This window comes from Colletotrichum godetiae (genome assembly GCF_030913485.1).
Source record: "Colletotrichum godetiae strain CBS 193.32 chromosome Unknown BDP55scaffold_15, whole genome shotgun sequence".
Classification (NCBI taxonomy): Eukaryota; Fungi; Ascomycota; class Sordariomycetes; order Glomerellales; family Glomerellaceae; genus Colletotrichum; species Colletotrichum godetiae.
Window position 1 is genome coordinate 613,761 of NW_026851263.1, and position 25,770 is coordinate 639,530.

The following is a 25,770-nucleotide window of genomic DNA, read 5'->3' on the forward strand; positions in this document are numbered from 1 at the left end:
TGGGGAAATGTATGAACTGTCATGGAAGGCAATGAAAGTTTCAGGGATGAAATTCAGCGACTCATTCAATCGAAAGCGGTGGTGGAGTTGAGCGCATGAAGTGTCATGGCATAGAGATCACCGCGCGTTTTGGGGCACATTGAGGAAGGTAAGGCTAATGTAATAGTGCCATTAAGGTCATGATCATTATGAGTTAACTATAAATACAACATGATATAGGTACAATGCTCGCTCTCATCAAATTCCTTAGTTCATACGGTAAACAGCATCCTTCTTGAAATATCTGCTGATATCATTGTCCTCGCCGCACCTGGTGCAGGTGTGGAAAACCTTGGCTCCGTCATGTCCTGGGCCATAATGGTCAGGGCCCATTCCTCGGGGTCCCAGGCCGGTGGTGCCAGGGACATGGGAAGATTGCATACCTTGGTTCAAACCAGAAGATCCAGTGTATCCTCCGAGTCCAGCGCCAGCAACGTTGCTGTGGGTGCCGTGGGTGCTAGTAGGAGATTCGTTGTAGGGGTCAAGCATGCTAGACTTGGGGACACCAGGCTCGTTGCCAGTCAGGCTGGAGCGGTGGTGATCGTGAACACCGCCATGGGTGCCAGTGACACCACCGTGGGTTCCAGTGATGGCGCCGTGGGTTCCGTGGGTGCTGTGGCCAACGGGAGAGTTGACGCCGCCAACAGTGTTGGTGCCAGCGATGCCAGACTCGTGCATGTCATCGCGGTGATGTCTGTGGGCAGCTTGGCCAGCAGCCACGGCAGCACCAGCGCCAACGCCGGCGCCGATGCCAGCACCAGCAGCTCCGTGTCCGGTGCGCTCACGGCCCATGTCTCTATCTCTCATGCGAGTATCGTACGGGTCGTTGACGTTGCCGCCGGCCAGGGCTGCCTGAGGGTTGTGGGCAGCGTTGTGAACACCGCTGTAGGGGTCACCGCCGGCACTACCGACTCCGGCGCCGGAGCCGTGGGGGTGAGTGAAGTCGCGGCCCTCCATGGAGCGGTCGACGCTGGAGGCAGGGTCGTGGTGAGTGGACGCCGCAGGGTTGTATTGACCTCCGCCAACGGCCTGAGGACCTCCGTGGCCAACGGCAGACTCATTGGGACGTAGAGGGAGATCCTTATTGACGGCAGCACCATCTCGGCCGACGTCACCCCAGTAGGGGTCTTGAGCGTTGGAACGCTCGGCGTTGGCAAGGTAGTCGCCCTTGTAGGGCTTGTTGTGCCCAACGCCGTGGGCGACTTCGACACCGGAGTCGTGAGGACGGTGGGTGCCGGTGAGGCCGGCGCCAGGCGCACCGCGATGGTCACGGTCCGAGTCGACTCTGGGATCAACCTTGTTTGCAGCTCTTCCGGAGTGAGGGCCGTGAACTCCATCGGGATCGTTGTAGCCGGTGGTGGTGTTGCCGGCGACGCCTCCAATACCTCCAGTAGTGCCGTGAGGGTTGCTGTGCAGGCCTCCGGCGTGACCGGTGCTGGTGGTGTTGTCGTAGGTATTGCCATAGGTGTTGTTACCGGTCAAGCCTGCAGTAGGAGCACCACGGTGGTCGCGATCCGAGTCGACTCTGGGATCAACCTTGTTTGCAGCTCTTCCGGAGTGAGGGCCGTGAACTCCATCGGGATCATTGTAGCCAGTGGTGGTGTTGCTGGTGTGATGAGTGCCAGTGCCGGTGGTACCCGTTGTATGGCTTCCGGTGGTGCCTGTGGTACCGGTAGTTCCTCCAGTGTATCCACCAGTAGTGTGTTTGGTGGTTCCAGCTGTGGTAGAGTCGGAGGGAAATGCTCCGGGTGGCTGTTCACCCTCATATGTGGTCTTTTGAGGGTGGTCGTCACTGTGGAGAGCGTTCTTGATCTTAGCTCCCAAACCCATGATTGCTGACTGACTTATTGAAGCTGTAGAGGTAGTAAAGCAATGTTGGTGATGATGGTGAAATAAAGGACTGATGCTCAATTATTGGGGTATCAAAGTAGATTGTGATGTTTTGGTGGTATCAAATTGTGCTGTGCAGTTTTCTTCTGAGACGATTTACCCGAGGGACAGACAGCTTCAAGTACTCTTCACGAGACACGATGTTCGTTCATTCTGATCCAATTCCCAACGTCATGTCACTTGCTCAAGTTCTCTAGCCCAGAGGTCCAGACCATCTTGCCGCCGTCCTCGCAGCATCAGCCGGCCATGTCTCAGCTCCCAATTGTGTTGCTATGAGCTCATGTGGAGTTCCGCTGGCAAAAGAATCACATCCCGAGCGCAAAACTTCGGTTCGAGAAGCACCTTCATGACGGCGAGGGAGGGATTCATGACGTGAATTGCGGGGATGTGTGATCGAGCTTCAATCCGCTCCCGCAGTAGTAGGAAGCTTGTCTCCGGTCTTGGACGCGCTCCGGCACACGGATCCGAGGAGGTTCGTCCTTGAAAACAGGGAAACAGGCTCTCCACTCACGATGTGGGATGTCCCTCCATTGGCAGTCGTCATTCAGGAGGGGCGCCACGAGAACACTCGCCACACTGTTACGTTACCCCAGGAATTTCAGGTTTAGCTGGTGCCACAGTGGCTGTCATATGTGGCGTTGTCTGATGAATGGGGATCTGCTGGGTGCAGATGTCGGTGTTGACGCTTCTGACGCTTCAGATCCAGTCGATGGCACCGGCTGACGCGTCGAGAGTCTCTCATTCGTGGAAGGCTCGAAGCCCTTGACTGAAATCCTGGAAATTGCACGGCCAACAATGGCCGTCTGTGAGGTTAGTGCTACTAAAGGAGGGGTTTCGAGACGAGAATAGCCGATGGCAATTGTGTGGAGGTAAAGCCCAATTATGACGCGGTTGTGCAACCAATATGAACATTAAGGCAAACAAGCTCAATCTTAGTCCTTGAGAGCTGAGCCTTGCTCAACGGACGGAACCAGGGATATGAGCCGTTCAGGATCGTTTGCTACGTGGTCCTCGAGACCATCACCAAGCAAAGCTGTTGCCCTGACTCTTAACCATGCTGCAATTGCCTGCCGCTTGTGTCTTCGTTCCCTGGCTTCTGTGATCGGTTTGACCCATGTACCCTGTCCAATGGGTTCATCTGCTGTTCCTGATCAGCGGCACGCCAATCTTCTTTTCTCCGAACAAACTCAATTCTATGCACGACAGTCTTCTTCGCTTGCGTTGATTTTCCCCCACGGAGTAGGTATGGCATACGAGAAAATGTCACTTGGGGGCCATTTGCGGCCAAAATCTGATGCTCTTTGGTTCGTCGACAGTATGCCTTCATGCTAGTAATCAGAGGGCTGGAGGTGGCTTGCGCCAGAGACAGCAGGCATTTGGGGGGTTTTCGTCTCGTTACCCCGCCTGAAATCCTACGCTAAACTCTCTCGTCAGCTCTCTGAATCGTGAAGGCTGTCGTCTGAGAGACACGTTCAGTCGCGGGGAATGCTCATCTCTTTATAGCCATGTCATATCGGGTACAGACTGCCGTGCGAAAAAACTAGACTCGTGCAAGTTTCTCTGAGATTTCTTTCGGCTTTAGGGTGACAAATATAACATTCGACTGAGAGCTAGCTCAATCAACCGTTTAGTTCACCGTGCCGATACCGCTGCTAACATGTTGAACCGCCGGGGGCCGATCTCGAAAATCGTCGGCAGCGCTGTCGATGCCGCAAAGAAATTCCAGGGAGATCAGAAACACCCATCAGCGGCGCAACAGAAAAACAATGTGCCCATTCAGACGGCCCAAGCAGGATCATCAGTCGCATCTGGTCCTACAAAAGTAGCCCAACAGCAGGCAACGGGTGATGATTCCGAAGTTGACGATGATTGGGCCCTATCGCTGGACGAAGCCCAGCACGCTCTATCACAGTCCTCCGGCAATCAACATGGAGCACCAGTCGGAGATATCGAGGGAATGCTGGCACAGTTCATCGTCCAACATCCACCACCAGAGGCATCTAACCTCGGAAGCGAAAGGCATCATCTCCCAATGCCAGTCATACTCCCTCAACGTCGGCCCGAGGCTAGACATCGCGGTTTCGTGCGAGCTTATGCCCCAGTCCTAGAAGAGTGCGGCATCGATCAAACTTCCTGGCTCGAGTTCCTAGATGGCTTCGAGAGCAGCATCAAAGGAAGCCCGTGGTTCGGGGTTGTGAACGCCGGCGTCATGGGCGCTGATCTCGCCCACACCGTCGTTGGTGGGTTCGCGCCTATTACAATGCTTGTGACGCTCGCGGTGCAGACGGGGCTCGAGACGTCTCGCCGGGGCTACGTGAACTACAAACAAAACAACTACCTCGAAGTCATGAACGAAAACTTCTTCAAACCTCGGGGCTTGTATGCTCTTATTGTCAAGTACAAGCCGTCCAGCAGCGAAGTCGTAGAAAATGTCGATTTGAATTCAAACATCACCCAGGCCGTGGAAGGCAGTGAGAAACAGAGCAAGTGGAAGAAGTTGCTGTACTCGTCATCTACCACGACGAAGAGCGAGGCCGAGATACCCGAGCCAGCGCCGCTGGTCTTTCCTGAACTCGATAAGATGAATGAGGGGCAAAAGCAAAACATGGTGAAGAAGTTTGGAGACTCCATCTCAAAGTACTACGACCGAAAGGCTACGGACAGATTCAGGAAAGAACATCCTGACTCGAAGCTCATGCCGGAAGCCTCGTCTGAAGAAGAAGGACCAGAAGCTTCCAATTCGACTGAGAGCCACAAGGGCCCCATTGGACGTCTGAAGCAGAGACGACAGCAACGTTTCGAAGACTCAGGCAGGGAGCCGAAATTTGGAAAGGAAGCTCGCGAGAAGCGGAAGAATAACCGGCCGCTGAAGAAGTTGATGCGACAAGATGCTCTCTACCTAATGGTTGTCAATCTTCCAACTTCAAAAGAGATGGATGCGGTTCTCGCCCAAGTTGAGGGTCAGTCTTGAGTGACAAAACTTGTATCTGGAGGGAATGCCCAAGATCTTAAGGAAGATAGCTTTTCATGATCTCTCCCTGTCTCTCTCTCTCTCTCAACTCTTCAATTCCCAGACCTGACGTATCACACCTACAAAGACTTTGTATCAATATTCTGCATCCCTTTCGCAGTGATCCCAATGTCCTGTGAGGCCGAATCTTCCATGGTCGCCTCTAGAATACTAGGTCCTTCGAACATGGCCGCAATTTCTTCAAGCTTAAGTCCCTTGGTCTCCACAAACGTGAAGTATGCTATGATAAGGAAAACCACATTCCAGGAAGCATTAATGAAATAAAACTTCCACCCCAAATCTGCCATGGCGTATGCCATAGTAAATGAGGCCAGCAGACTGCGCTATGTTAGCAAGAGGTTTGATGGGAACGATATAGTAAACTTGCCCGAATCCAGAGTCCAACATGCGGAAGATTGCGATTCCTGTAGCTCGGAGCTTGTACTGCGAAACCTCAGTGGGGTATAAACTAGTCATCGGCGTGATAGAAAAAGCGTAAAACCCTTGGAATAGGAAGATGACTGCAATTGTTCCATAGATCCCGGATTGATTGGTGGATTCGCCATATGCTATGGAGGCGTTAGTCGCTGGCTCTATACCGTGTTCGCAGCGAGTCTGTGGCTGTCGGTCGATAGCACGAAGGTCAAGTTCAGAACTTACTTTTGATAAGGCCGCCTACGGTATAGAGCATGGCAATCATACCGCCCACGCCAATGAAGGTCTGATTCCTTCTACCCAAAATGTCGAGCATGAAGCTGCCAAAGACCGCGACAGCAAAAGACCAACAATTCAGAATGACCTGAATCTGGGTCTGCTTTACTGTGTCTCTGATGCCAGCCTGACTCAAAATCTTGGTGAGGTAAGACCTAGCAACAGGTAAGCAAAGTTGAAGAAACGAAAATAAACGGATGGTACCTACGAGATGATGAAGTTGCCAAACATGTTGATCATGGGACCGAATGTGCAAAGGATGGCGAGGCGTTTCCGATTGGCGGGCGTGGACACTATCTCTCTCCACGGGTTTCGAGGGTATTCCTCTTCCTCCTTCCTCATGATAGTTCTGATCTCATGCAAGGTCTCGTGGCCCTGCTGCACATCTTCGACGCCCTTGCCTTGCATGATGACAAGGACCTCAAAAGCTTCGTCGTCACGACCTTTGGCAATCAGCCAGCGAGGCGATTCTGGAACAAATGGCACCAGGATAACTGCCAACAAGCTAGGCACGAACTGAAGAAGGGAGGGTAGACGCCATGACCAGGTGCTTTGGATGTTTTGGCTGCCGTAGTTGACAATGGCAGAGGCCAAGCTTCCCACGTAGAAGCATGAGAAGAAGAGACCGAGGATTCGGCCACGCTTTCGAGCAGGCAGAAGTTCTCCCAGTAGAGTCGGAGCAGAGCCGTTGCTGATAGCAGAGCCGATACCGACAATGATTCTGGCGATGACGAACATGGCGATGTTCTGGGCTGCGGCTTGGAGAATGATGCCGACGACTGTTATTACTGACGCGACCAGGATAGCTCTTCGACGCCCGAAGTAGTCTGGTATAGGCTGCATCAGAAATGCACCGAGAATGCTTCCCATCCATGATGCAGCGTTATTGAGACCCTCTAAAGCCGGGGTTAAGTGGAAGTATTCGGCATATGAAGGGAGAATAAGGAGGCCGTTCATAACCGAGGCATCGTATCCGAGGGTCTGTTAACTCATGATTAGCGAGACTCTCGAGTCTTGTGATGGTGTACTCACTGCCGAGTTCACAATGGCTACGGCGAGTAGCAAAGGTGACAACAACTTCAGGTTGGCCGGTACCAACCTGGAGACATATTTGCGCTCAAAACCCATGTTGCTCTTCGGTGTTTTCGGATACAAATCGTCTGACTTTTATTCATAACCACTCCACGTTGAAGCAGGGCTTCTTGACCACCGTTATATCCCCTTGTTTATGAATCGTAGTGATTTGTGATCTCTCCAAGTTGATTGGCTGCCTCATGGCTTCGGTCGAGCTCGGGTGAGTCTATCGCAAGCCCACTTTGTAACTACCGACTGGGATAAAGCACCCATCCCAAAATGCCATCGCGGGGAAATGTGACCTTTCCCATGAGCTTCATCACTCGGGCGAGCTCGGGCGAGTCTTGACAGATCGAACCATTGGCCAAGCCGGCGGCGCGACCAAACGCAGGTATGAGCCATTGTGGGGCTGGAAACCCGCATCGGAAATCCGGGATGGCGGGCGGCGGATGATAAGTTACTTAAGGTCTCAGTGCTCAAGGTTTCAACCACCATGATTCAAGCCCAGCCAGCCAAAATCTTGAAGCAGCAATCTTTCCCATTTCAGCATGCCCGGAAGCGTCCGAGAGTGGCCTGCGTGGCCGGAGTACACCGATAAGGATGTCCATGAACTGAAAGACTCAGACTTCTTCAGCACCAAGAAGGCCGTCATATCTCAGTATGGTGCAGAGGCTCTGAGAGAAAGCTGGTTTCGGGTTTGTGAACAGCTCAAGGCTGTCACTGATGAGATAGTGACCAAGGGCCGCACAATTATTCCAGTCTTCGACGCCGACAACCTCCTTGACAAGGGCTTCACGGAAACCGAAAGGGACGAATTGAAGAGAGTCGGCACCTTTGTTGTTCGTGGGGTAATTCCCAAGGCCGAGACAACTCAGCATTACGAAGTACTCAAACACTACGTTGCCGAAAACAAGCACAAAATCCAGGGGTGGCCTAAAGAGGCCCCTTCAATGCTGATGCTGTACGACTCGCCGACCCAGAATGCCGTCAGATCACACCCCAATCACCTTCAACTCCAACGCCTCCTCAACCAGCTTTGGCACGACAAAAGCGGTGAAGATACGTCCCCAGACCCTTTGGTGTACTACGATGGAGTACGCGACAGACCCCCGCAACAAGAATTCCTTGGACTCGGGCCGCACATAGACGCTGGTAGCTTGGCTCGTTGGGCAGATGCGGCATACAGAGAAGTGTATGGCAACATCTTCTCCGGCAAGCCTGAGATGCATGATCCTTACGACCTCAGCTTGCGTAAAGCCGCCAACCAAGAGTTGTATCCAGGCGTTGCTCATTCATCGGTCTTCCGCTCTTTTCAGGGGTGGACTGCACTAACACGAACAGCCCCAAGGGAAGGTACACTTCTCGTCTACCCCAGCGTCACTAGTGCCGTTGCATACATGGTACTTAGACCATTCTTCAAGCCTCCTGTCGACTCTGCGGATGTAATGGATGCAAGCAAGTGGACTCTTGACGAGTCTAGCTATTTCCCTGGGACGTTCAAGACCCAGAGCCAGCGGCTGAGTCGCTCGTCGCATCCTCACCTGAGGCTGGAAGAGTGCCTCATCCATGTGCCCAAGATGGAGCCAGGTGATACTGTTTGGTGGCATGCTGATGTAAGTCTTGCTCGCGGTGATTTGTAGTCAGCGGAGACTAATGGTCGTGATGTAGGTCTGCCATGCCGTTGATCCAGTGCACGAGGGATCGCAGAATGCATCCGTTTTATACATTGCCGCATGCCCCACTACTACAAATAACAAAGCATATGTGAAGAAGCAACTTTCCGAATCTCTTGCGGGGAGACCACCGCCAGACCAGCAAGAAGGGAATGATTTGAACGAAAGCACACTCAAGGGATACGTAGGACTGGAAGATTTGAGTGCGGAAGCAAAACGTGCATTTGGTTTTGGACTGTAGGCTGGGTGGGACTAGGAAGACATAAGAAGTCATGAATATCAGTCGATGTCATGGAAACTCTGCTGCCAAATCTTCTTCATCCAGCGAAGACCTGAGAATAGCAACTGCCCTCTCTGCTATGGCGTTGCGTGATTTGACCTCGTCGAGGTATTCAATGGCAAGCTGCACCTCGTCTGTGAAGTCAACTTCAGCACCAGACTGGGCCATTTGGGATTCTCTGAGGAGGAAGATGGCAGCGACGAAGATATGCATCGATAACGCCCTTGAGAACGTGTCAGGGTCTCTTCAAACAATGTGATATCCCATCACCTACCACTGTCTCCGCATTGCGACTGGCTGATCCCAATTGTGGGTTATCCAGATGATATCCATAGCAGAACGAATACACACTGCTCGTGCCCAGTCATACAGACCAGGAGCTGCTAGCCATTCTTTCTGCAGGGATCGGTTGATGCGCATCCGATGATGAAGAAGCACGAGGCTGATGTCGAATCGTTGCCATTTAATCCAGGGGTGAATGATCTCTAACCCTTGCATTTCCTTGCTTTTGCCACCATCAGGCTGGAGATGGGCTGGCAAGGTGTTGATGACTTCTGCTAGCTCATCATCGGCTAGGCGAACAATTTCGGAAACTGACCGTGTGCCTTCCCGCAGCGCTGATCTAAATCTGTGATAAACGGTCGAGGTTCTTGCCATGAAGATGTGGTACAAAACCGGTTGAGGGCCTTCAACATCAGATTCGTCCGAAGGAAGTGATGTATCGAAATCTCCTTCGTCTACTTGTGGCACGTAGTAAGGAACCGCAAGCCTGGGAGAAGTCAGCACAGGCTCTCTCACATATCGCAGTTCTGATCACAACTCCGACATACCATTCACAAATTATCAGAGTCCACCAAAGGCGCCTTTGAGCTTCGAGGCCTAGCTCTGAAGCGAGATGTGTAGCATGAGAGCAATCCAGCCCGAGATTCCGCGCGATGCGAATTGCGCAGCTCCAAAGATGACGGTATAAGCCAGAGTCCCCGAAATTGTGAAAGCACATGCCAAGTACTGCGATTGCCTGAACAGGGCGAATTGTGCTAGTTCTCATGTAGTCTGTTTCTTCGAGGCAGAACAAGGCGGTTTTATACCACCGTTGCAGTATACTTTCGAGATCTCCTGAACGCCGGTCGACACCATTAGGCGTGTGCAAAGTAGTTGAGCCGTAAGGCGTTTTCTCACCTTCAGGAAGTATTTCACGGGCTTCTTCATCACCCATCATTAACAGAGCAGCCTATCGAAGATAACCAAGTCAGTGCTGAGATATACGAAGCAGAAGATCTCATCGCAACTGACCGTAATGACACTAAAATATACTGATAACCAACCTGGATCACAATCTGACAAGATAGCACCACTTTCTAGAGAATTCATGAAGTGGGCATGCTCCCGCTCGAACTCGGGATATTCAAGGGCATAGTGGACCCAGGAATTCCACTTCTTATCATATGCGATTAAGAGCTCGCTGGACTTTCGACAAGGTATATCGATCGTGCTCCATCCTTGACAATGTCGAGACACTTGTGAAGGTGATGGAGACTTGAACACCATTTCTTCCAACGGATCATGACACTCCAGCAACTTCTACGCAGTTCTCGGCTTCCGAAGAAATGAGCCAGAAGTAGGATGCACTTGAGCGAATGATTCCAGAGCCGTTCTTAGTCGTTGATTTTCCTGAACCAGCTCATCGTATGTCGGCAATTGCACTGGGTCTTTCCCTCTACAGTTCGAGATTCCAGTCAGCTTGATTGAAACCGTGTTCAGGGATGAGAAACGACCTTGTAACTTCACCACGCACCATCACAAGCTCTCGAGAACATGACTCAGGTGTGCCTTGACGAATACAAGTTGAGCATGGTAGTCTTTTGTCGCACTTGACCTTCCGCGCAGCACAGGCTCGACAACTCCTTGGTGCGCGCTGGGTCTTGCGAAACGAAGATGAATTTTCTGATGACATAGTTCTCGGTGACTGAAAGATCTCTCTTGAGACTAGGGCCTGTCGAAGCAGCAGCGGATGTAGGCGGAAGTCAGGTTGGTGGCTGTAGAGATGTTCTCTTCAGGCACGAGCGTATCAGGTGGACTCCAGTCTCTCGACTTGAGAAATACGCAAGCCTTCATGTCTTAATTCATGGTTAAAGAGTAGACTGGCATCATCAGTAAGAAACAGATATGCTGGGTTCATGTCGAATGAGAGGGAGGCAGAGGTGTGAGATGTTGACGATGTGTAAACTCACCCGAGCTCAACCGAAGAGACAGCTTATCTGCGATAAGATAAAGCCCGTAGCTATCTCCACAGGAACAAGAGCCGGTACGTACCGTTAGTGCACCAATATCCCCTCACATTGCTGGCATTCGGAATTCCAACAGATCTTGATTTGATACTACCACACATACTTGTTCATTATCTGGTGTAGGCTCTTCACCCGACCCACGCTACAGAACCTTCTAATCCCTCATAGCAGACCGCACATTCTTCAGCGGATCTTCAAGCATGGCGACAGCATTTCATGGAGCAGTCATCCACTCGCTTGGTTCCAACCAGGTAGAAATACTCGATAACGCCGGAATCGTCGTTGGCTCCGATGGACTAATTTCGCAATTCTACACCCAAATATCCGCTAAAGAGCTTTCCAAAAAGCTTTCTATCAACCATGAAGTCAAAATTCTCCCCAAAGGCCGGTTTCTATCGCCCGGATTCATCGACACGCACAATCATGCTCCGCAATGGGCAATGAGAGGCCAGGGACAGGGTCTCCATATCCTAGACTGGCTCGATCAAGTCACCTTTCCCCACGAAGCCCGCTTCTCAGATCCTGTCTACGCTCGCAAGGTTTACGAGAGCTGCGTCAAGGGCTTTCTCAAGCAAGGCATCACTACTGCTTCCTACTACGGGTCGAAACACTCCGAAGCGACCCAGATTTTGGCAGACATCTGCCACCAGCTGAACCAGAGGGCTTTCGTGGGAAAGTGTAACATGGATCGAAACGCTCCAAGTTATCTCCACGACGAATCTGCCGAATCATCTCTCAAGGAAACGGAAGAATGCGTCAAACATATTCGCCAGATCGACCCGACCGGACAACTGATCCGCCCTGTCTTGACCCCGAGATTCGCCATATGCTGCACCCCCGATTTGCTCAAAGGTCTTGGTCAGATGGCAGCCCAAGACCCAGAGCTGGCAATTCAGACGCACTTCAATGAAGCTGAACAGGAGATCAAGGCAACAAGAGAACTATTCCCACAATTTACAAGTGAGGCAGACCTCTATGAACACTATGGTCTCCTGAACCAGCGATCGATTCTCGCACATTGCACCTTCATGACAGAGTACGAGATGGAGAAGATCAAGGAGCTTCAGTGTGGTGTTGCGCACTGCCCAATCTCGAACATGACAGTTGGAGGAGGCTTCATGGCAGCATCCATACGCCAGTTTCTGACCAAAGGGATAAAGGTTGGCCTGGGTACCGACAGCGGTGGCGGATTCTCGTCAAGCATGCTCGACACCATTCGCCAGGCAATCATAGCTTCCAACGCGCGTGAGGTTATGTCCGGCGGCAAAGACAAGGCACTCTCTCTGGACGAGGCTTTTCACCTCTCGACACTTGGTGGAGCCCAAGTTTGTTGCCTTGAAGACAAGATCGGCAATTTTGCCGTGGGCAAGGCGTTTGATGCGATACTTGTCACAAGCTCCCTCGATGAAGCCTTTGGTGTTATGACGGTTCGAGAAGAGAATGACAGCCTTCGAACGGTTTTCGAAAAGTTTTTGATGACGGGAGATGACCGTAACATTGCTCAAGTGTATGTGCAGGGCAAGCTTGTCAAGGACACATTATGAATCGAGCAGAAAGACCAATTGTGCAGGAGATGGCCTCAATAGAGACAGAACATTGAACCCATAAGCAAGATACTAATTCAATTCACCACAGACCTTAATTCCGAGGGTTTTGGGGGTTTTACTTGGCCCATTTTGAAAGAAAGCGGGTTACAGTCTCTTGGAAGGCTTCCGGCTCGTCAGTTGGCGGACTGTGACCAGACTTCTCAAAGACCACGAACTCGCTGTTTGGAATCCCCCTACTAATTTCTTCTCCATACTCAACAGGTACGACAACGTCATGCCTCCCAGTCGCAACGAGTGTTGGTGCAGTGATGTCCTTCAGTCGTGACCGCACATCAAGTCGCGGAAGATTATAAGAAAAGGCAAAATTGTGCGTTTCATAGTGGAGGATATACTCGTCGGCAACGGTGCCCTCGAAGGTTGCGTCTCCTGAATCCGCAATTGCCGAGTCGTCTTCTGGTTTGTAGATGTCAACAATCTCCGCAAAGGAAGCAGCAAAGTCCTCATTGTCTCGAATGTTGCCGCTGTTGAGTCGGACCTGCCTATCCGGGTCTGGTTTGATCCGGTCACTGGTCAGGATAGTTTTGATGAAGTTGAAGGCCCCACGGAGGCCGCATGCCCACGTATCTCTCAGAATGAGAGCCTGAAGACGATCGGGATGTGATATGGCGTACTGCAAAGCGACAAAGCCTCCGTAGGAACCCCCGGCCAGAATGAACTTTTCTACGCCAGCCCAAGCTCTGAAACGAGAGGTTAGTTAAGTTATCATCAATAAGATGGGCAATATTAGTTCAGTTCTTACCTCAGTTCGTCGACATCAGCCACCCAGCGTTCATCAGTGTACGGTGGCTTCAACTCGCTTTTGCCACTGCCCCGCGCATCGTAGACTAGCACTCGGAAATCAGAAGCTAGGAAGCCAAATGATGAGATCGGCTCTCTGTGGTCTGATAAGCCAGGCGCACCATGTAAGACTATGATGACGGGCTTGGTCTCGTCATTGTCACCGAGAAGTTTGACATGGACTTTAGCCCCATCACTAAGTTGAACTATGGAGAGGCGCGCCATATTGTTCGGGACGATATTCGAGAAGCGCCGAGTAATGATATGCAATGAATGCGTAGAATTCATTGCATATACTAATAAGCCGAACGGTTGGGTTTTTATATGGCGTTCTAACCGCTGTGAGGGGAGCTTTCGGCTTATAAATCACATCTTGATAATACCTTAGCACGTGTATGTACTTTGTGTGCAGTGAACGTCGGTCTCCAATCGCGTCATCGAACAACAGAACGAGACAGGCTTCAACTGCGTCTTCTGATAGCCGAAGGATCGAGACTTGGACGAAAGTGGCAAACTGTCACATCCTTTTGATGAGGACGAATCAAAGTTTGGGACTTTTGTCATGGCTTGTTGCCATCACACTAGGTTGGAGGAGACGCAATTTTGCTTTGCAGGGTGCAGCTTCAAAGCTGCAAGTGCCTGTCGTGGTTTGACTCTCATCGCCTCGACCACATACCTGTACCATCGTCTGGGTGCCCCACCCGATGGTGAAATTGGATGCGCGACCAAGAATCCAGAGGTTGAGATGATGCTATGGAGAAATTACCAAACATGGCCTCGTTAGAGCAAGTGGCCTGCCGAAGCGAAAAGAGCAACAGAGCTGCTAGATTCGTTGTTCCACAAGCTTGGAGAAGGACCATCAAACAACATTGAACTTGACGAAACAGAACAGACACTCAAGTAGATGGGATGGAGCTGACCCTTGACTGGGACGCAGACGCACTCGGGGTTTTCTTCCCGCTCCTCACGGAACCCACGGTTGAACAACTTCTGTGTTGGTATTCCTATCACAGGGATTGGTTCGAACCGTGGGTGACGAAGAGGTCAAAATCGATATATATTCAACTTCTGCGTAAGATGTAAAAGGGAGGTTCCAACCGGAGGTTGGGCAGACCGTGGATCTCGTAAGTACGGTCTGGAAGTGGCCCCTGCGCGGGCCCCCTGGCCTCGAGGTCGAATTGGACTTCCAATCCGACATTCTGTGACAATACACAACGACTACAACTATATTAGATATTCGATCCATTCTCATAGGAAAAGAATCGGCTATTCTCAATCCGAATCTAGTAAACACATCAGCACAACTCTTATTCAGAAACGGAATGGTTCTGGAGTAAGTTTTATTCTTGGAGCTTTTCTCGGTGAAATCGTGGATAGTGTTGGTGGCTTCCCCTACTTATGTCCACGGGGGTAAATGAAAGTGAGAATGCATTGGTGGAAGCGTTAATAGCTGTATATAAGTCACTTCGGGCGCGTAAACCTTCCAGCCATTCTGTGCGGTCTCGATCAAGGCAGTAAAAGTAACTGCCACGCCATGCAACTCACAAACACCAAGCACGATGGATCGCTCCGATACCATTTACCCGATCTACAGAACATCGTTGAAGTGCATCTGCCCGCTTCACAGGTTGTGTCCGATTTGCTACCCTTCAACTCGCGAAACCGAATTCTCCAAATTCTCGTCCATTCCAAATGGAGCCCTGGCGTCCACTGGCGCGAAAGCTTTGTCAAGCATATCTGCATCTTGAAAGGAAAAGCCAGAGTTTGGATCAACGGTGAATGCCGTGAGCTGGAGCCCGGTGACGAAGCGGCGTTTGGATTGTTCGACATTCAGGACTTTTCGCGGGCTGATGTAGACGCTGGAGAGGATCTACTCATCGAAGAATGGGTCGATGACGGTGAGTCGCTTTGCCGCCATGTTGCTCGATCAGGAACTGATGTTGGCGAATCGATGACGGATCGAAGGGAGTGTTTCTTTCGCAATGCCTTTCCATCGTGAAAAATCTCGACAGATTTGGTGGACTTCTATGGGCCTTTCTCAGGTTCTTTTACCTGTGTGCGTATCGTGACAATTTCATCGCATTCCTACCCGCTTGGATGCCGACATGGAGTCAAGTTTTGTCCAACAGAGTCATTTTCACTATTGTCACAGGCATTGGGATGGCAGCTGGGTGGACAAGCTATTATGATGAATACACTCCCTGGGTTCTTTGGTATTGTGCAAAGGGAGCCCACAGGGGGAAGCGATGGTAGGCTGGTGCTGATAGAGTCTGTGCGGGTTCCGTATCTGACAGCTGGATTTTCTGCTGCACACCAGGAATTTAGGATTGAACTGAGCACGAAACAAATTGGCTTCCAATGGTCTCGAAGGGCATGCGTGCAATAATCCGCAAACTACTCCGTACTGTAGTGTGATATCCCATGAGTTGCTAGATGGCGTCAATAAAGACGTACCTATGTTAGGTAAAGCTAGACTTGGTGCTCTTTAATTGCAAGCAACACGGATCACCTGCTGGCCATCTATTGAGACAGGCTCAGCCCTCCAGTTCTCCAGGGGCTACAACAAGGGAAGACTGTCGTTGGAAGCAGAAATTCTGGCCAAGTATGGGGTGAGAAGGAAAGGGGACGACCAAATTGGGATGTTCGATCCAGGAATGAAGACCTGACCCTTGTCATCAAGTCTCGGCCAGACCGACAACAGGCCATGAAATACCCATGACATATCGCCTCTCGGCGGGGAAAATGATGATTATATTTCCGAGAAAGTCCACCAAGCGAGTTGATGAGATTGTGCAGTAGGAAGTAGGCCAACGTCTAAGGTGTTCGTCGCAGCAGAGATGAAACTTGGCTCAGTCAATACTTCGTAGAATAAGTACCAATCGTGAAGGAATATTTCCTAGCGAAATACCGACTTAGGATGAACTATGCCAGGTATTTGAATTTGCGTCCTGACTCGTGATAGATCGGATGTAACCGGATTGGGGGTCTTCTCCGCGGCATCCCCAGCTTGAGATACATGGGGTCAAAAACCGACAGCAAGCTCCGAGTGTTCATCCACTTTTTTGAGTATTAAGCACATCGTAGCGTTGGCCGGCTGAGTCGCGACTCTGCCACCTACAAATTTTCGGCGCTGAAAGTTCTACATACTAGGTAGAGCGTGTCTGGGGATATGGGGACCCTTGGAATCTAGACAAGGGGAAACCGCAACTCTGAGCCGTTCGGAACTTGCCCGTTGGGCTTTGCTTCACGAGTTCACGGCTCTGTGGGCAAAGTTACTCTGTTCTTTTGCCGGCGGCAGTGCCCAAAATTAACAACAACAGCACAAAGTTGACAGGGCATGCGGATATCCTGGTCAGCAATTAACATTCCCAGCCGAGAGCAGTGGCCTTCATGTCTTGCTCGCCGCGGCTCGCGCTCACGAACACGCATATTCGATATGTTGGTTCCATCGGACGCGGCTGAGCTCAGCTGTCACGATGCGGCGATGTCCCGAGCCCCGGTCCAAGACGCGTGAAGTGGACTCTGATCCTTTTTTAGCTCCAGGGTTCTCAAGAGGTCCTTGAGATGCTTCTTGAAATAGTCTCTGCTCAGTCTCCCAGGAGACTTAGCACAGCATATAAAACCAATGATGTAGTCCGGCCAGAAGTGTTGGTTCAATCACATCACGATTAACAAAGTCATCTGACCACCAGCAGTCTCGCCTACCCTTCGGACTTCACTCATTTTAACCTCGTTGATTCTCTCATTTTTCACAGTCACTTACTTTGCTTCAATTATGAAACCTTCAATTTCCACTCTTTTGGCCGTCCAGGCACTTATTGGCTCCAGCCTAGCCGCTGCTTTGCCCGAGAAAGCTGTTCTTCGACCAGCCCAGAAACGACAGACTTCCGTCCCCGCCGTTCCCCTTGGACCAGCCAAGTTCACACCCAAGACCAATGTCACCCTACCCTATGAAGGACTTAACGCTACAAACGCCCTCGTTAGGGCCATGATGAAGCAACCGGCAGTCTTGTTGGAGGACATCGAGACAGTCACCGATGTAGAGTGCTCGGCTACCGGAGTTGTTCTCAAGTTCAGCGCCACCGAAGACTACAACACTTGCTTGGGCGCATGGCCAGCAAAAGACTTCATCATCATCACGAACCACAACGGTACTTGCGACAGCGAACACGAGCGCGGTGTCTACGTGGTCCAGAACTACACCTTTGACAACGCCACCTTGACTCTGACTGCTTCGTCTAGCAAAGCGGAGATCAGTGACCAGATGAACGATGCAGTCATCGACTTCCAACACACCGGCACAGCTACCACCAAGCGAGATCTCTCCGGAACCATCTCCGCAGACCTTTCTGGCTCCACACTCGTTGCGACGGACCCCTTGACCATTGTTGCCAACGAAGCCAGGCTGGAAAGCACAGTTACCTTGGCGGGCCATGTCCACTACAACTTCTGGAAGTTCAAGGTTGATGAGTTTTACATTGATGTCGACTACTCGTCTGCTCTGAATCTCAACATCTCGGCCCAGGTCAACGCCCAGTACTCGACGGACTTGTACAACTACAACCCCCTGTCCGTGTCTGTTTCTGCCTTCACTATTCCAGGCATCATAGATGTCGGCCCCATGGTGGACTTTGGCCTCGGTATTGAGTTTGCTGCATCCGGTGTGGTCAAGGCTTCCGTGGACGTTGTCTCAACCATTGCCGATGCTCAAGTTCACCTTGACTTTTTGGACTCCGCCAAGACCTCTTCCACAGGCTGGAAGCCTCAAACCAACGTCACCACAGATATCAACGCTCAAGTAGAACTTCAACTGAACCCGTTCGCTGACCTGACCGTCGCTTTGGGTGTTAAGCTCTTCAACGGCCTCCTCGATATGTCTGCTGGAGTCGAGGCGAAGCCCCAGGTCATAAACGCCTTTGCGGTAGACCTTGACTTCACTTACACCAGCGCCAGTGGCGTTACTTTCGCGAAACCTACCGGAGAGCAGTGTCAGAATGGTGCCTGGTTTGCTAGCACTTTCCATCTGGGCGTTGATGCCTATGTTACAAAATTCTACACTAAGACCTTGTATGAGGTTGATTTACCAATTTACCAGTCGCAGTGCTGGAGCTTCGTCAACTAGATGTTAGCCTAATCATCCAATGAACATAAATCTTCTGTATGCCTCTGGAGACTCACTTGAAATCTTTGCGCCGCTACATTCATCCTTACCAAGAACATCCTTACCGCTGTTGATGTTCTTATCAAGACGCTTGACTGAGACATCCATTTGAAGTACCTAAAAGCCTGTTGTGGCAAACCATTTCCCTCGCGAGCATGTTGTCATAGATTGTATGGACGGAACAAATTCCGTTGTACATTTTCTTTGACAAAGTCTCTAGCCAAAGTCAGCTCGAAATATGTCCAGCAGTCAAGGACTCGGGAACTACGACAGTCTGCATGCAAATGATGGGCTTCGTAGATACAGCGAAGGCTGGAACTTTAAAACTATATTTCAACCCCAACAGAGAATCTGTACTTTATCAAATGTTAAACCGATTAAGCCTTCACTGTTGTAATAGGCTTGTGTAGGAGGCGTAGGCCTAGGAGACCTTGCAAACCTCGGGGTAGACTAAGTTAATTGGGAACATAAACCCCGAGGTTGTAGATTACTTTAGCACATAATAAGATAGACTAGTGGCGTAATCAAACCCCCTGCGGATTCCCACTCAACGAGTCTCAGTCGTAGTGAACATCATCTATGCAGAGGTTGCGAGGTTACAATCCTTGTTTGACGGTGCTTGGCAATCAGGGTTGTACCGCAATCACCTTCCCATCGCAGCGATAGTGGCCGTCTTGGCCTGGATACGAGGTGAGGTGATGATCACAGCCCAGCTTTGAATAGAAGGTCGTAGATGTAGTGTCAACTCCAGACTGCTTTTTGTCCAGAATGACACGAGTAGAAAAGTTCTTCTGCGGAAACGGCTACAAATTACAGTCCCTAGACCCCAATGACCAGGCTATCTGTCAACGTATATAAAATCTCTAAGTTTCTCTTCAATCAGTACTGATTTGGTTTCCGGGAATGAAGTGAACTGGGCTAGTCGTATCATCGAATAATGTCTAACGTCAAGCGCATCATCGCCCTCCTAGGGTTCTCATCGGCTGTTCTAGCTAGTCCGTTCTTGGCGAAGAACTCCAACGAAGGGTCTATCGTTCCCGATAAGTACATCATTCGCGTTGCCCCAGGTACCTACGATACGGAGTTTGAGAGTCACTTGAGCTGGGTCGCCAGCGTTCACAAACGCAGTTTAAATCGTCGGAGAACTGTTGGAGTCGAAAAGACATTCAGCATCGGTAACTTCAAGGCTTACGCCGGAGAGTTCGATGCGGAAACCGTTGCAGAAATTGAAAAGGACGGATACGTGAGTAGACTTGGCGTTTCTGCAAAGCGATGACCGAAAGCTGATCTTGGACTTGTAGGCCGTTAGCGTAGAGCCAGACCGAGTTGCTGAGATGACAACCCTGGTCACCCAAGCAGCTGCTCCGTGGGGACTTTCGAGCCTGTCTTCGACAACTCCTCTGGTGGACGGCAGCAGCTCCAGTCCTTACGTGTACGACAGCGCCGCCGGAGAAGGGACCTACGCTTACGTCCTTGATTCTGGAGTCACCACAGAGCACGCAGAATTCGAGGGGCGTGCCATTCGAGGCTACAATGCTTGGGCACCCAATTATCCTTTCGAGGACGAGTTCGGTCACGGTTCCCATGTTGCGGGTATCATTGGCGCAGCTACATATGGCGTGGCGAAGAAAGCGACCGTTATCGATGTCAAGGTCGTTCGGGGTCTTGTAAATGCACCGGTTTCTGGAATCCTAGTTATTGTGTCATTAGCTAACGTTGGAATCTGTGACAGGGCTACTCTACCGTTGCTCATGTGCTGGATGGGTACAGCTGGGCCGTCAACAACATTACCGACACCCCTGGACGGGTCTCTCAAGCTGTCATCAATATGAGTCTAGGTGAGTTGGGCACACGCCCAAGATCTTCCACTCTGCGGGAAAGATTGCGCTGACCTCACCGAAGCATTTCCGAAGAGCGACGTGATGAACTCAGCAATAGATGCAGCTTTCGATCTTGGTGTCACAACCGTGGTCGGTGCCGGAAACGATGGCAAGGACGCATCGGCCAAGTCTCCTGCTTCTGCCCAGAAAGCCATCACAGTCGGCGCGATCGCCTGGAATTGGACTCGGGCAGACTGGAGCAACTTTGGACCCGACGTAAACATCTTTGCGCCCGGTCTTGACATTCCGTCGCTTTGGAGGCAGCCTGGGCAGGTGTCAGTGGTTTCTGGAACGTCAATGGCAACACCTCATGTCGCTGGACTCGTTGCATATCTCCAGGCATTGTATCCTCTCCAGAATGCGGCGGCCGTTGTAGAGAAGTTGAATGAGCTTGCGATCAAAGGTGTGGTTGGAAATCCGGGAAGTGGGAGCGCGAACATCCTCGCTCACAGCGGTGTTGTCTCCTTCTGAGTTGCATCATTGACGAGGGGCAGAAGGAGATAGAACTCGATTCAAGAGGGCTTGCATGTAGACTCATGCCATGATAATGCAGCCAAGCAGCGCACTTGGAAGGTGTCAACGTGACGGCTATCGCACGCAGCTCAAATTGTCCTGCGAGATACGCGTCGTGGAGTCTCTATCACTCACTTTAGCTATCTCGCGGTTGTAGACGCATGTCCTTGCAGAGTCTCGGCAGCCCATTTCTAGTTCCACTGCGTCGGACATGTCGCAGAATCAGGTCCAGAAGAGAAATGTTCGGCGAGAATTGCGGAGTCAAGTTGGATTCCTGCGCGAGACATGCATCTTCGCTCGTCTCCTCACCGAACCGCGTCCCTCGAGACCCTCTTATTCTCCAAATACGTCATGCAAGAATGAAACTTGGAGTAAGACGAATGGATGCTGTGTGTATCACCCCCAGCCATCTCACAGCGGCGGGGAAGCTCTTGTGGATTGAAGGGCAGCTTCATAGTTCATCGGCTTGAGATCTAGAGTTATCTAATAGCTAAGGTAAGGATCACGTTGGGTCTTCTCTTCCCCCGCACTCTACAAAAGGCAGTAATTCGCCGATGAGGGACGCTTTAGTCTGAAGTCTCGGAGGTTCGGAGTTCATCCTCACCCACTCGGGAGCAAACACCAGCTCCCCCGGCCATCCTGCCGTGCATCAACCAGCGTGAACCAGCTTCAAAACATGCCGGACACAAACTGGATCGCGGCGGCATCCCCGCGTCTTGGCGAAAGTTTCCCGCACTACCCCGCAGCGGCGCAGTCCACTATCTCATTCTAGAAAGATTTCCCGCGGCGATGACGGTGCTTGAGTGGGAGCCGGTCATCCGGGGCATACTGAAGGAAGGAGAAGCTATTCTTGGTGATATGCTCGGTAGATGCTTTTGTGAGGGGTTCATGGGATAAATATGGCCGTTGCTGCTCCAAGGCGCTCTTGAGTAAATAATCTGTCCTCAATCGTCAAAGCCTCACTTTTGCCCAGATAATAACACCATCATGTCGTCCCCAACAATGAAAGCTGTGAACTACCAAGGCCCTTACAAGGTCAAGGTCTCGGAGGTGTCGTTGCCCAAGATTCAGCACCCCGACGATGTCATCGTCAAGGTTACCACTGTGAGACGAACCTCCCTCCCCGCCCTGCCGGCCACTATCTGCGATCACTGAAGCTAATCAAGAATACAGGCTGCCATCTGCGGCTCAGACTTGCAGTAAGTCTACGAACGACGAAGCAATGTCAGTGCACGATAACTCATCATTCGCAGCATGTACGAGGGAAGAACGGCTGCAGAGGCAGGAATCACGTTCGGTGAGCCACTAGCTTTACTTTTATGCTTAGCATAGAATTTATGCTGACATTGATGTCACAGGCCACGAAAACATGGGAATCGTCGAGGAGCTCGGAGCTGGTGTCACGCTTCTGAAGAAGGGAGATCGTGTCGTTATGCCCTTCAACGTTGCTGATGGCCGCTGCCACAACTGCGAAGAGGGACGGACAGCATTCTGCACTGGCGTCAACCCTGGATTTGCTGGTGGTGCTTATGGTAAGTCATCGTCTAGTACAATAATGGATTGATATGAGCTCACATGCTACCAAGGATATGTTGCCATGGGCCCGTACCCTGGCGGTCAAGCACAATATATCAGAGTTCCCTATGCCGACTTCAACGCCCTGAAGCTTCCCGCCGGCAAGGAGTTTGAGGCAGACTTCATATTGCTTGCAGGTACGTACCCACCACCGCCAAGATTATCGCGAACATACTGACCATGTGCGCTTCGCCAGATATCTTCCCCACTGGCTGGCATGGAATTGAGCTCTCCGGCTTCAAGCCCGGCGAGAGCGTTGCTGTTTTCGGTGCCGGCCCTGTCGGTCTGATGGCCGCCTACTCAGCAGTTCTCCGTGGCGCATCAAGAGTCTACGTGGTCGATCGCGTTCCCGAGCGTCTGGAGTCCGCAGAAAAGATTGGATGTACACCAGTGGACTTCACCAAGGGCGATGCTGTTGAGCAAATCAAGAAGTTGAACGGCGGCGAAGTCGACCGCTCGGTGGATGCTGTTGGATACCAGGCAGTGAGCGCCGGTGGAAACACCGAGCAGCCCAACATCGTCCTGGAGAACATGATCAAGGTCACAAGAGCATGCGGTGGACTTGGTATCCCGGGACTTTACGTTCCTAGGTAAGACTCATTCTTCCGCTGAGCGCGATACGATTCTGACGGAGCGTGTTCTCAGCGACCCCGGTGCGTCAGATGATGCTTCAGCAAAGGGTATGATTAGCTTGAGCTTCGGCAAGCTCTTCGAGAAGGGACTCTCCCTTGGAACTGGACAGTGTAACGTCAAGGCGTACAACCGATACCTGCGTGACTTGATTATTGCAGGCAAGGCCAAGCCCAGCTTCGTCGTCTCGCATGAGATCAACATCGACGATGCAGAAGTTGCGTATGAGAAGTTCGACAAGAGAATTGACGGTTATACGAAGGTTCTCATTCATCCTAATGGTGGGTTCTGATCTTCATGGGTGTATTTGGGATCCGGGAAACGGCGGTTGTTGTCAAATCGAAAAGCAAGAGGTGTGAGGGCGTTGTTGCTGGTGTTTGATGGGAAGCAGGCGGTTACGTGGCATAGCGAAGAAGTTTCTTTACCATAACTTAGTAAGATGAATCTCACTGGCTCCAATATGAACAAAACCTTGATCGTCACATTTGAAGTTCGACATCCCGATTGCCAGCTTCGCAATGGTGTCCTGGCATATGTGCTGACGTTGTTACAGCGACAATCCCGGGATATTTAGAGAAGTAATGAGATGGCGCCACAGAAATCACCTCATATCCAAAATACTGACTCACAAGTCCGTCGAGTTGCATATGATTGCTTGCCATCTTCGGGCGTCGTTGCCTGAGCGTAGCCTTCTAGACGTCTGAGATATTCAAGGTTGGTAAAACTGCAAGTTCCATTTCTATCAAAATTTATGAGAGTTGTCGTGCCATTCAGGCCTATTATGGTAAAAGGGCGACGGTGATCTTGGTCCTCGACTTTCTGCCCGTCCCTTTTCCACATCTTCCGCATCAGAAACATGCACTTCAATTTCCTGAGTGCACAAAATACCCATCTCAATCGCCGCAACCTTACTTTCGTGGTACTCCTCCTTCTTAACGATGCTTTCTCTAGACTCTGAGCATTCCATGGGCATCGTAATGTTGGAGATAGGTGGTCTTGCTGCCTGTTTTCTACTTTTGTCTGTGCCCGCAGTCTTGGTGTATGGCCAGGCGCTGTCTTCGCTCGTTCTTGATCGTGATGACTTATTTCCGCCGTATGTGTTGACCTTGGTGGTTCTGGCCCTTCTCCAATATTCTTCCATCAAGCTGTCCAGCACTGGCAGTGAAGCCGTCACAACGCCCAGTGATAGATCCAAGCATGCCCATATCAGAGCTTCTGTGTAATCCCAAGTGAAGTCGTTGGTGGGCGCAGGAAGGATTTGATGCAGCAAGCCACTCAACACTGCCAAACCACCGATCATCCAGATCGCGAATAGCCGAATCTTCTTCGGCATTTGCATGCGAATCTTCAACAAAATCACAGCGGGCGCAAGCAGCAAGGTGAGCCCCTGTGCCACGTGGAAGCCGGTCAGAATCTTTGACTGAACGTCCATGCTGATACACGAAGGAGCAGACTCTCGTCTGCCCCGGATCGCCAGGTCCCATTGTGCTGCCGGCGGATTGCATGTAAAGATGTTGAGGAAGATTGCGAGCAGGATGTATGCGATGGTCGATCCGATGAAAATATCGCATGCGATTCGCCACCATCTCGGGAGTCGGTCGGCCAGTCTTCTCATGGATATTGCTATGGAGAGCTTAATCATGCCCACGGTAACGAAGAATGTTGTCTTGCAGACCATGGCCACTAACACGCCGATGTTGAATAGCTCATAAGTGACTTCCCACGTGTGGAGGGCAGCTGCGCCGATCGCGAGGGAATGAAGTTGTGCGATTGGAAACACGAGAGCTAGGATCTGTTGTGAGTAGGATTAGTACGTTGGAGTATCTTCAATCTTCAAATCTCCCAAGCACTTACTGCTGCAGCAATGATGGTCCAGTCATCCCAACCGAATTGCATAACTGAACCTCTTCGCAATCTTAGCCATACTCTCGCTGCCGTGGGCGCAACGACAGCTAGGATAACAAAAATGAGGCCTGCTAAAACGCCGGGCAACTTCGTATCATGGGCATAGTCGGAAGGCTGCTTGGCGGCGAGGTAATAGCCTGTCATCGGGTTGGCTGTCGGCATTCCGGCCATGCGGAAGAGACCCTTGGCGACGTAATAATCATTTTGAGTCGCGGGGGGCTGTCCGACGAACGCCGATGTCCCCGTCAAGGGGAGGCTGCTCGGATCATCTGTTATCGAGGGAATGTCCATCAGATGCCGCCATTAGTATCGATGGAACTCGGCGCGAGTTTTGGTTTGAAAGAATCTTCGAAGAGATTAAGAAACCCTTGAGAGAAGAGTCGGGGGTTTCATGATTGATCTACGACCGAGAAAGGCAGCACATGTGCCGCTGACACGCGCTTCTGAAGGCAAAAGCAATGTCACGGCTGCATGAGGATTGGGAACCCGATGTCGCTTCCCTGTCGCCACGGAATTATGAAGAAAGTCATCTCCTGCGCCGCACGTAAACGTGGGTGATCGTTTCTTTTGACACATGGTCATAAATGACTGCGTGAGACTCGATGCAGGTGATGGCTAATCCGGCATCTCCTCCGAATGGATGCATCTCCAGCCGTCTTGGCCAACAACATTTGAGTTGGCAAAAGCAATCTGAGATCCACATGAGACCCAAAATGGGGAAGATCTTGTGTTACGGCTGCTTCAAGCGCGATACGGG

At 51.2% G+C, this 25,770-nt stretch overlaps 11 protein-coding genes across 11 annotated transcripts; 6 read left to right on the forward strand and 5 right to left on the reverse strand.

Annotated features, from left to right (window-relative positions):
* Window positions 1-246: 246 nt before the first annotated feature.
* BDP55DRAFT_549513 (uncharacterized protein) lies at window positions 247-1,869 on the reverse strand (the record flags this gene model as incomplete). Its single annotated transcript, XM_060568935.1, has 1 exon — window positions 247-1,869. One exon carries the CDS (start codon window positions 1,867-1,869, stop codon window positions 247-249), a length of 1,623 nt encoding a protein of 540 aa, XP_060431186.1.
* A 1,717-nt stretch (window positions 1,870-3,586) lies between these two features.
* Window positions 3,587-4,900, forward strand: BDP55DRAFT_727419 (uncharacterized protein; the record flags this gene model as incomplete). The annotated part of the gene is made up of 1 exon (XM_060579308.1): window positions 3,587-4,900. The coding sequence occupies one exon, from the start codon at window positions 3,587-3,589 to the stop codon at window positions 4,898-4,900; it is 1,314 nt and encodes a 437-aa protein (XP_060431187.1).
* A 119-nt stretch (window positions 4,901-5,019) lies between these two features.
* BDP55DRAFT_549794 (general substrate transporter) lies at window positions 5,020-6,778 on the reverse strand (the record flags this gene model as incomplete). Its single annotated transcript, XM_060568962.1, has 5 exons — window positions 5,020-5,283; window positions 5,324-5,508; window positions 5,600-5,805; window positions 5,859-6,631; window positions 6,683-6,778. 5 exons carry the CDS (start codon window positions 6,776-6,778, stop codon window positions 5,020-5,022), a joined length of 1,524 nt encoding a protein of 507 aa, XP_060431188.1.
* Window positions 6,779-7,272: 494 nt separating this feature from the next.
* On the forward strand, window positions 7,273-8,638 carry BDP55DRAFT_692951 (uncharacterized protein; the record flags this gene model as incomplete). The annotated part of the gene is made up of 2 exons (XM_060577178.1): window positions 7,273-8,337; window positions 8,393-8,638. 2 exons carry the CDS (start codon window positions 7,273-7,275, stop codon window positions 8,636-8,638), a joined length of 1,311 nt encoding a protein of 436 aa, XP_060431189.1.
* Window positions 8,639-8,686: 48 nt separating this feature from the next.
* Window positions 8,687-10,225, reverse strand: BDP55DRAFT_630687 (uncharacterized protein; the record flags this gene model as incomplete). Its single annotated transcript, XM_060572182.1, has 4 exons — window positions 8,687-8,900; window positions 8,952-9,446; window positions 9,508-9,908; window positions 9,971-10,225. 4 exons carry the CDS (start codon window positions 10,223-10,225, stop codon window positions 8,687-8,689), a joined length of 1,365 nt encoding a protein of 454 aa, XP_060431190.1.
* An 820-nt stretch (window positions 10,226-11,045) lies between these two features.
* BDP55DRAFT_660204 (guanine deaminase) lies at window positions 11,046-12,650 on the forward strand. The gene has a single exon (XM_060574603.1). The coding sequence runs from the start codon at window positions 11,166-11,168 to the stop codon at window positions 12,507-12,509; it is 1,344 nt and encodes a 447-aa protein (XP_060431191.1). The 5' UTR covers window positions 11,046-11,165; the 3' UTR covers window positions 12,510-12,650.
* Window positions 12,628-13,574, reverse strand: BDP55DRAFT_727424 (alpha/beta hydrolase fold protein; the record flags this gene model as incomplete). Its single annotated transcript, XM_060579309.1, has 2 exons — window positions 12,628-13,249; window positions 13,312-13,574. 2 exons carry the CDS (start codon window positions 13,572-13,574, stop codon window positions 12,628-12,630), a joined length of 885 nt encoding a protein of 294 aa, XP_060431192.1.
* Window positions 13,575-16,743: 3,169 nt separating this feature from the next.
* BDP55DRAFT_660210 (uncharacterized protein) lies at window positions 16,744-18,510 on the forward strand. The gene has a single exon (XM_060574604.1). It carries the CDS (start codon window positions 17,125-17,127, stop codon window positions 18,469-18,471), a length of 1,347 nt encoding a protein of 448 aa, XP_060431193.1. The 5' UTR covers window positions 16,744-17,124; the 3' UTR covers window positions 18,472-18,510.
* A 729-nt stretch (window positions 18,511-19,239) lies between these two features.
* On the forward strand, window positions 19,240-21,316 carry BDP55DRAFT_660214 (peptidase S8/S53 domain-containing protein). Its single transcript, XM_060574605.1, has 4 exons — window positions 19,240-19,753; window positions 19,812-20,177; window positions 20,243-20,348; window positions 20,413-21,316. The coding sequence occupies exons 1-4, from the start codon at window positions 19,448-19,450 to the stop codon at window positions 20,859-20,861; spliced, it is 1,227 nt and encodes a 408-aa protein (XP_060431194.1). The 5' UTR covers window positions 19,240-19,447; the 3' UTR covers window positions 20,862-21,316.
* A 209-nt stretch (window positions 21,317-21,525) lies between these two features.
* On the forward strand, window positions 21,526-23,579 carry BDP55DRAFT_93679 (alcohol dehydrogenase GroES-like domain-containing protein). Its single transcript, XM_060581330.1, has 7 exons — window positions 21,526-22,007; window positions 22,077-22,102; window positions 22,157-22,200; window positions 22,262-22,435; window positions 22,490-22,615; window positions 22,675-23,068; window positions 23,124-23,579. Exons 1-7 carry the CDS (start codon window positions 21,891-21,893, stop codon window positions 23,398-23,400), a joined length of 1,158 nt encoding a protein of 385 aa, XP_060431195.1. The 5' UTR covers window positions 21,526-21,890; the 3' UTR covers window positions 23,401-23,579.
* Window positions 23,580-23,825: 246 nt separating this feature from the next.
* Window positions 23,826-25,527, reverse strand: BDP55DRAFT_767378 (uncharacterized protein). Its single transcript, XM_060580988.1, has 2 exons — window positions 24,963-25,527; window positions 23,826-24,900 (listed from the first exon to the last, which is right to left on the reverse strand). Exons 1-2 carry the CDS (start codon window positions 25,302-25,304, stop codon window positions 23,851-23,853), a joined length of 1,392 nt encoding a protein of 463 aa, XP_060431196.1. The 5' UTR covers window positions 25,305-25,527; the 3' UTR covers window positions 23,826-23,850.
* Window positions 25,528-25,770: the final 243 nt, after the last annotated feature.

Excerpts from the sequence above, each read along its gene's own strand:
- BDP55DRAFT_660204 (XM_060574603.1), top strand. The coding sequence starts at position 11,166 with ATGGCGACAGCATTTCATGGAGCAGTCATCCACTCGCTTGGTTCCAAC.
- BDP55DRAFT_660210 (XM_060574604.1), top strand. The coding sequence starts at position 17,125 with ATGAAACCTTCAATTTCCACTCTTTTGGCCGTCCAGGCACTTATTGGC.
- BDP55DRAFT_660214 (XM_060574605.1), top strand. The coding sequence starts at position 19,448 with ATGTCTAACGTCAAGCGCATCATCGCCCTCCTAGGGTTCTCATCGGCT. Across the intron at positions 19,754-19,811 it reads AAATTGAAAAGGACGGATAC|GCCGTTAGCGTAGAGCCAGA; the intron begins GTGAGTAGACTT and ends TTGGACTTGTAG. Across the intron at positions 20,349-20,412 it reads TGTCATCAATATGAGTCTAG|CATTTCCGAAGAGCGACGTG; the intron begins GTGAGTTGGGCA and ends ACCTCACCGAAG.
- BDP55DRAFT_93679 (XM_060581330.1), top strand. The coding sequence starts at position 21,891 with ATGTCGTCCCCAACAATGAAAGCTGTGAACTACCAAGGCCCTTACAAG. Across the intron at positions 22,201-22,261 it reads AGAGGCAGGAATCACGTTCG|GCCACGAAAACATGGGAATC; the intron begins GTGAGCCACTAG and ends TTGATGTCACAG. Across the intron at positions 22,436-22,489 it reads ATTTGCTGGTGGTGCTTATG|GATATGTTGCCATGGGCCCG; the intron begins GTAAGTCATCGT and ends CATGCTACCAAG.
- BDP55DRAFT_767378 (XM_060580988.1), bottom strand. The coding sequence starts at position 25,304 with ATGGACATTCCCTCGATAACAGATGATCCGAGCAGCCTCCCCTTGACG. Across the intron at positions 24,901-24,962 it reads GGACCATCATTGCTGCAGCA|ATCCTAGCTCTCGTGTTTCC; the intron begins GTAAGTGCTTGG and ends TACTCACAACAG.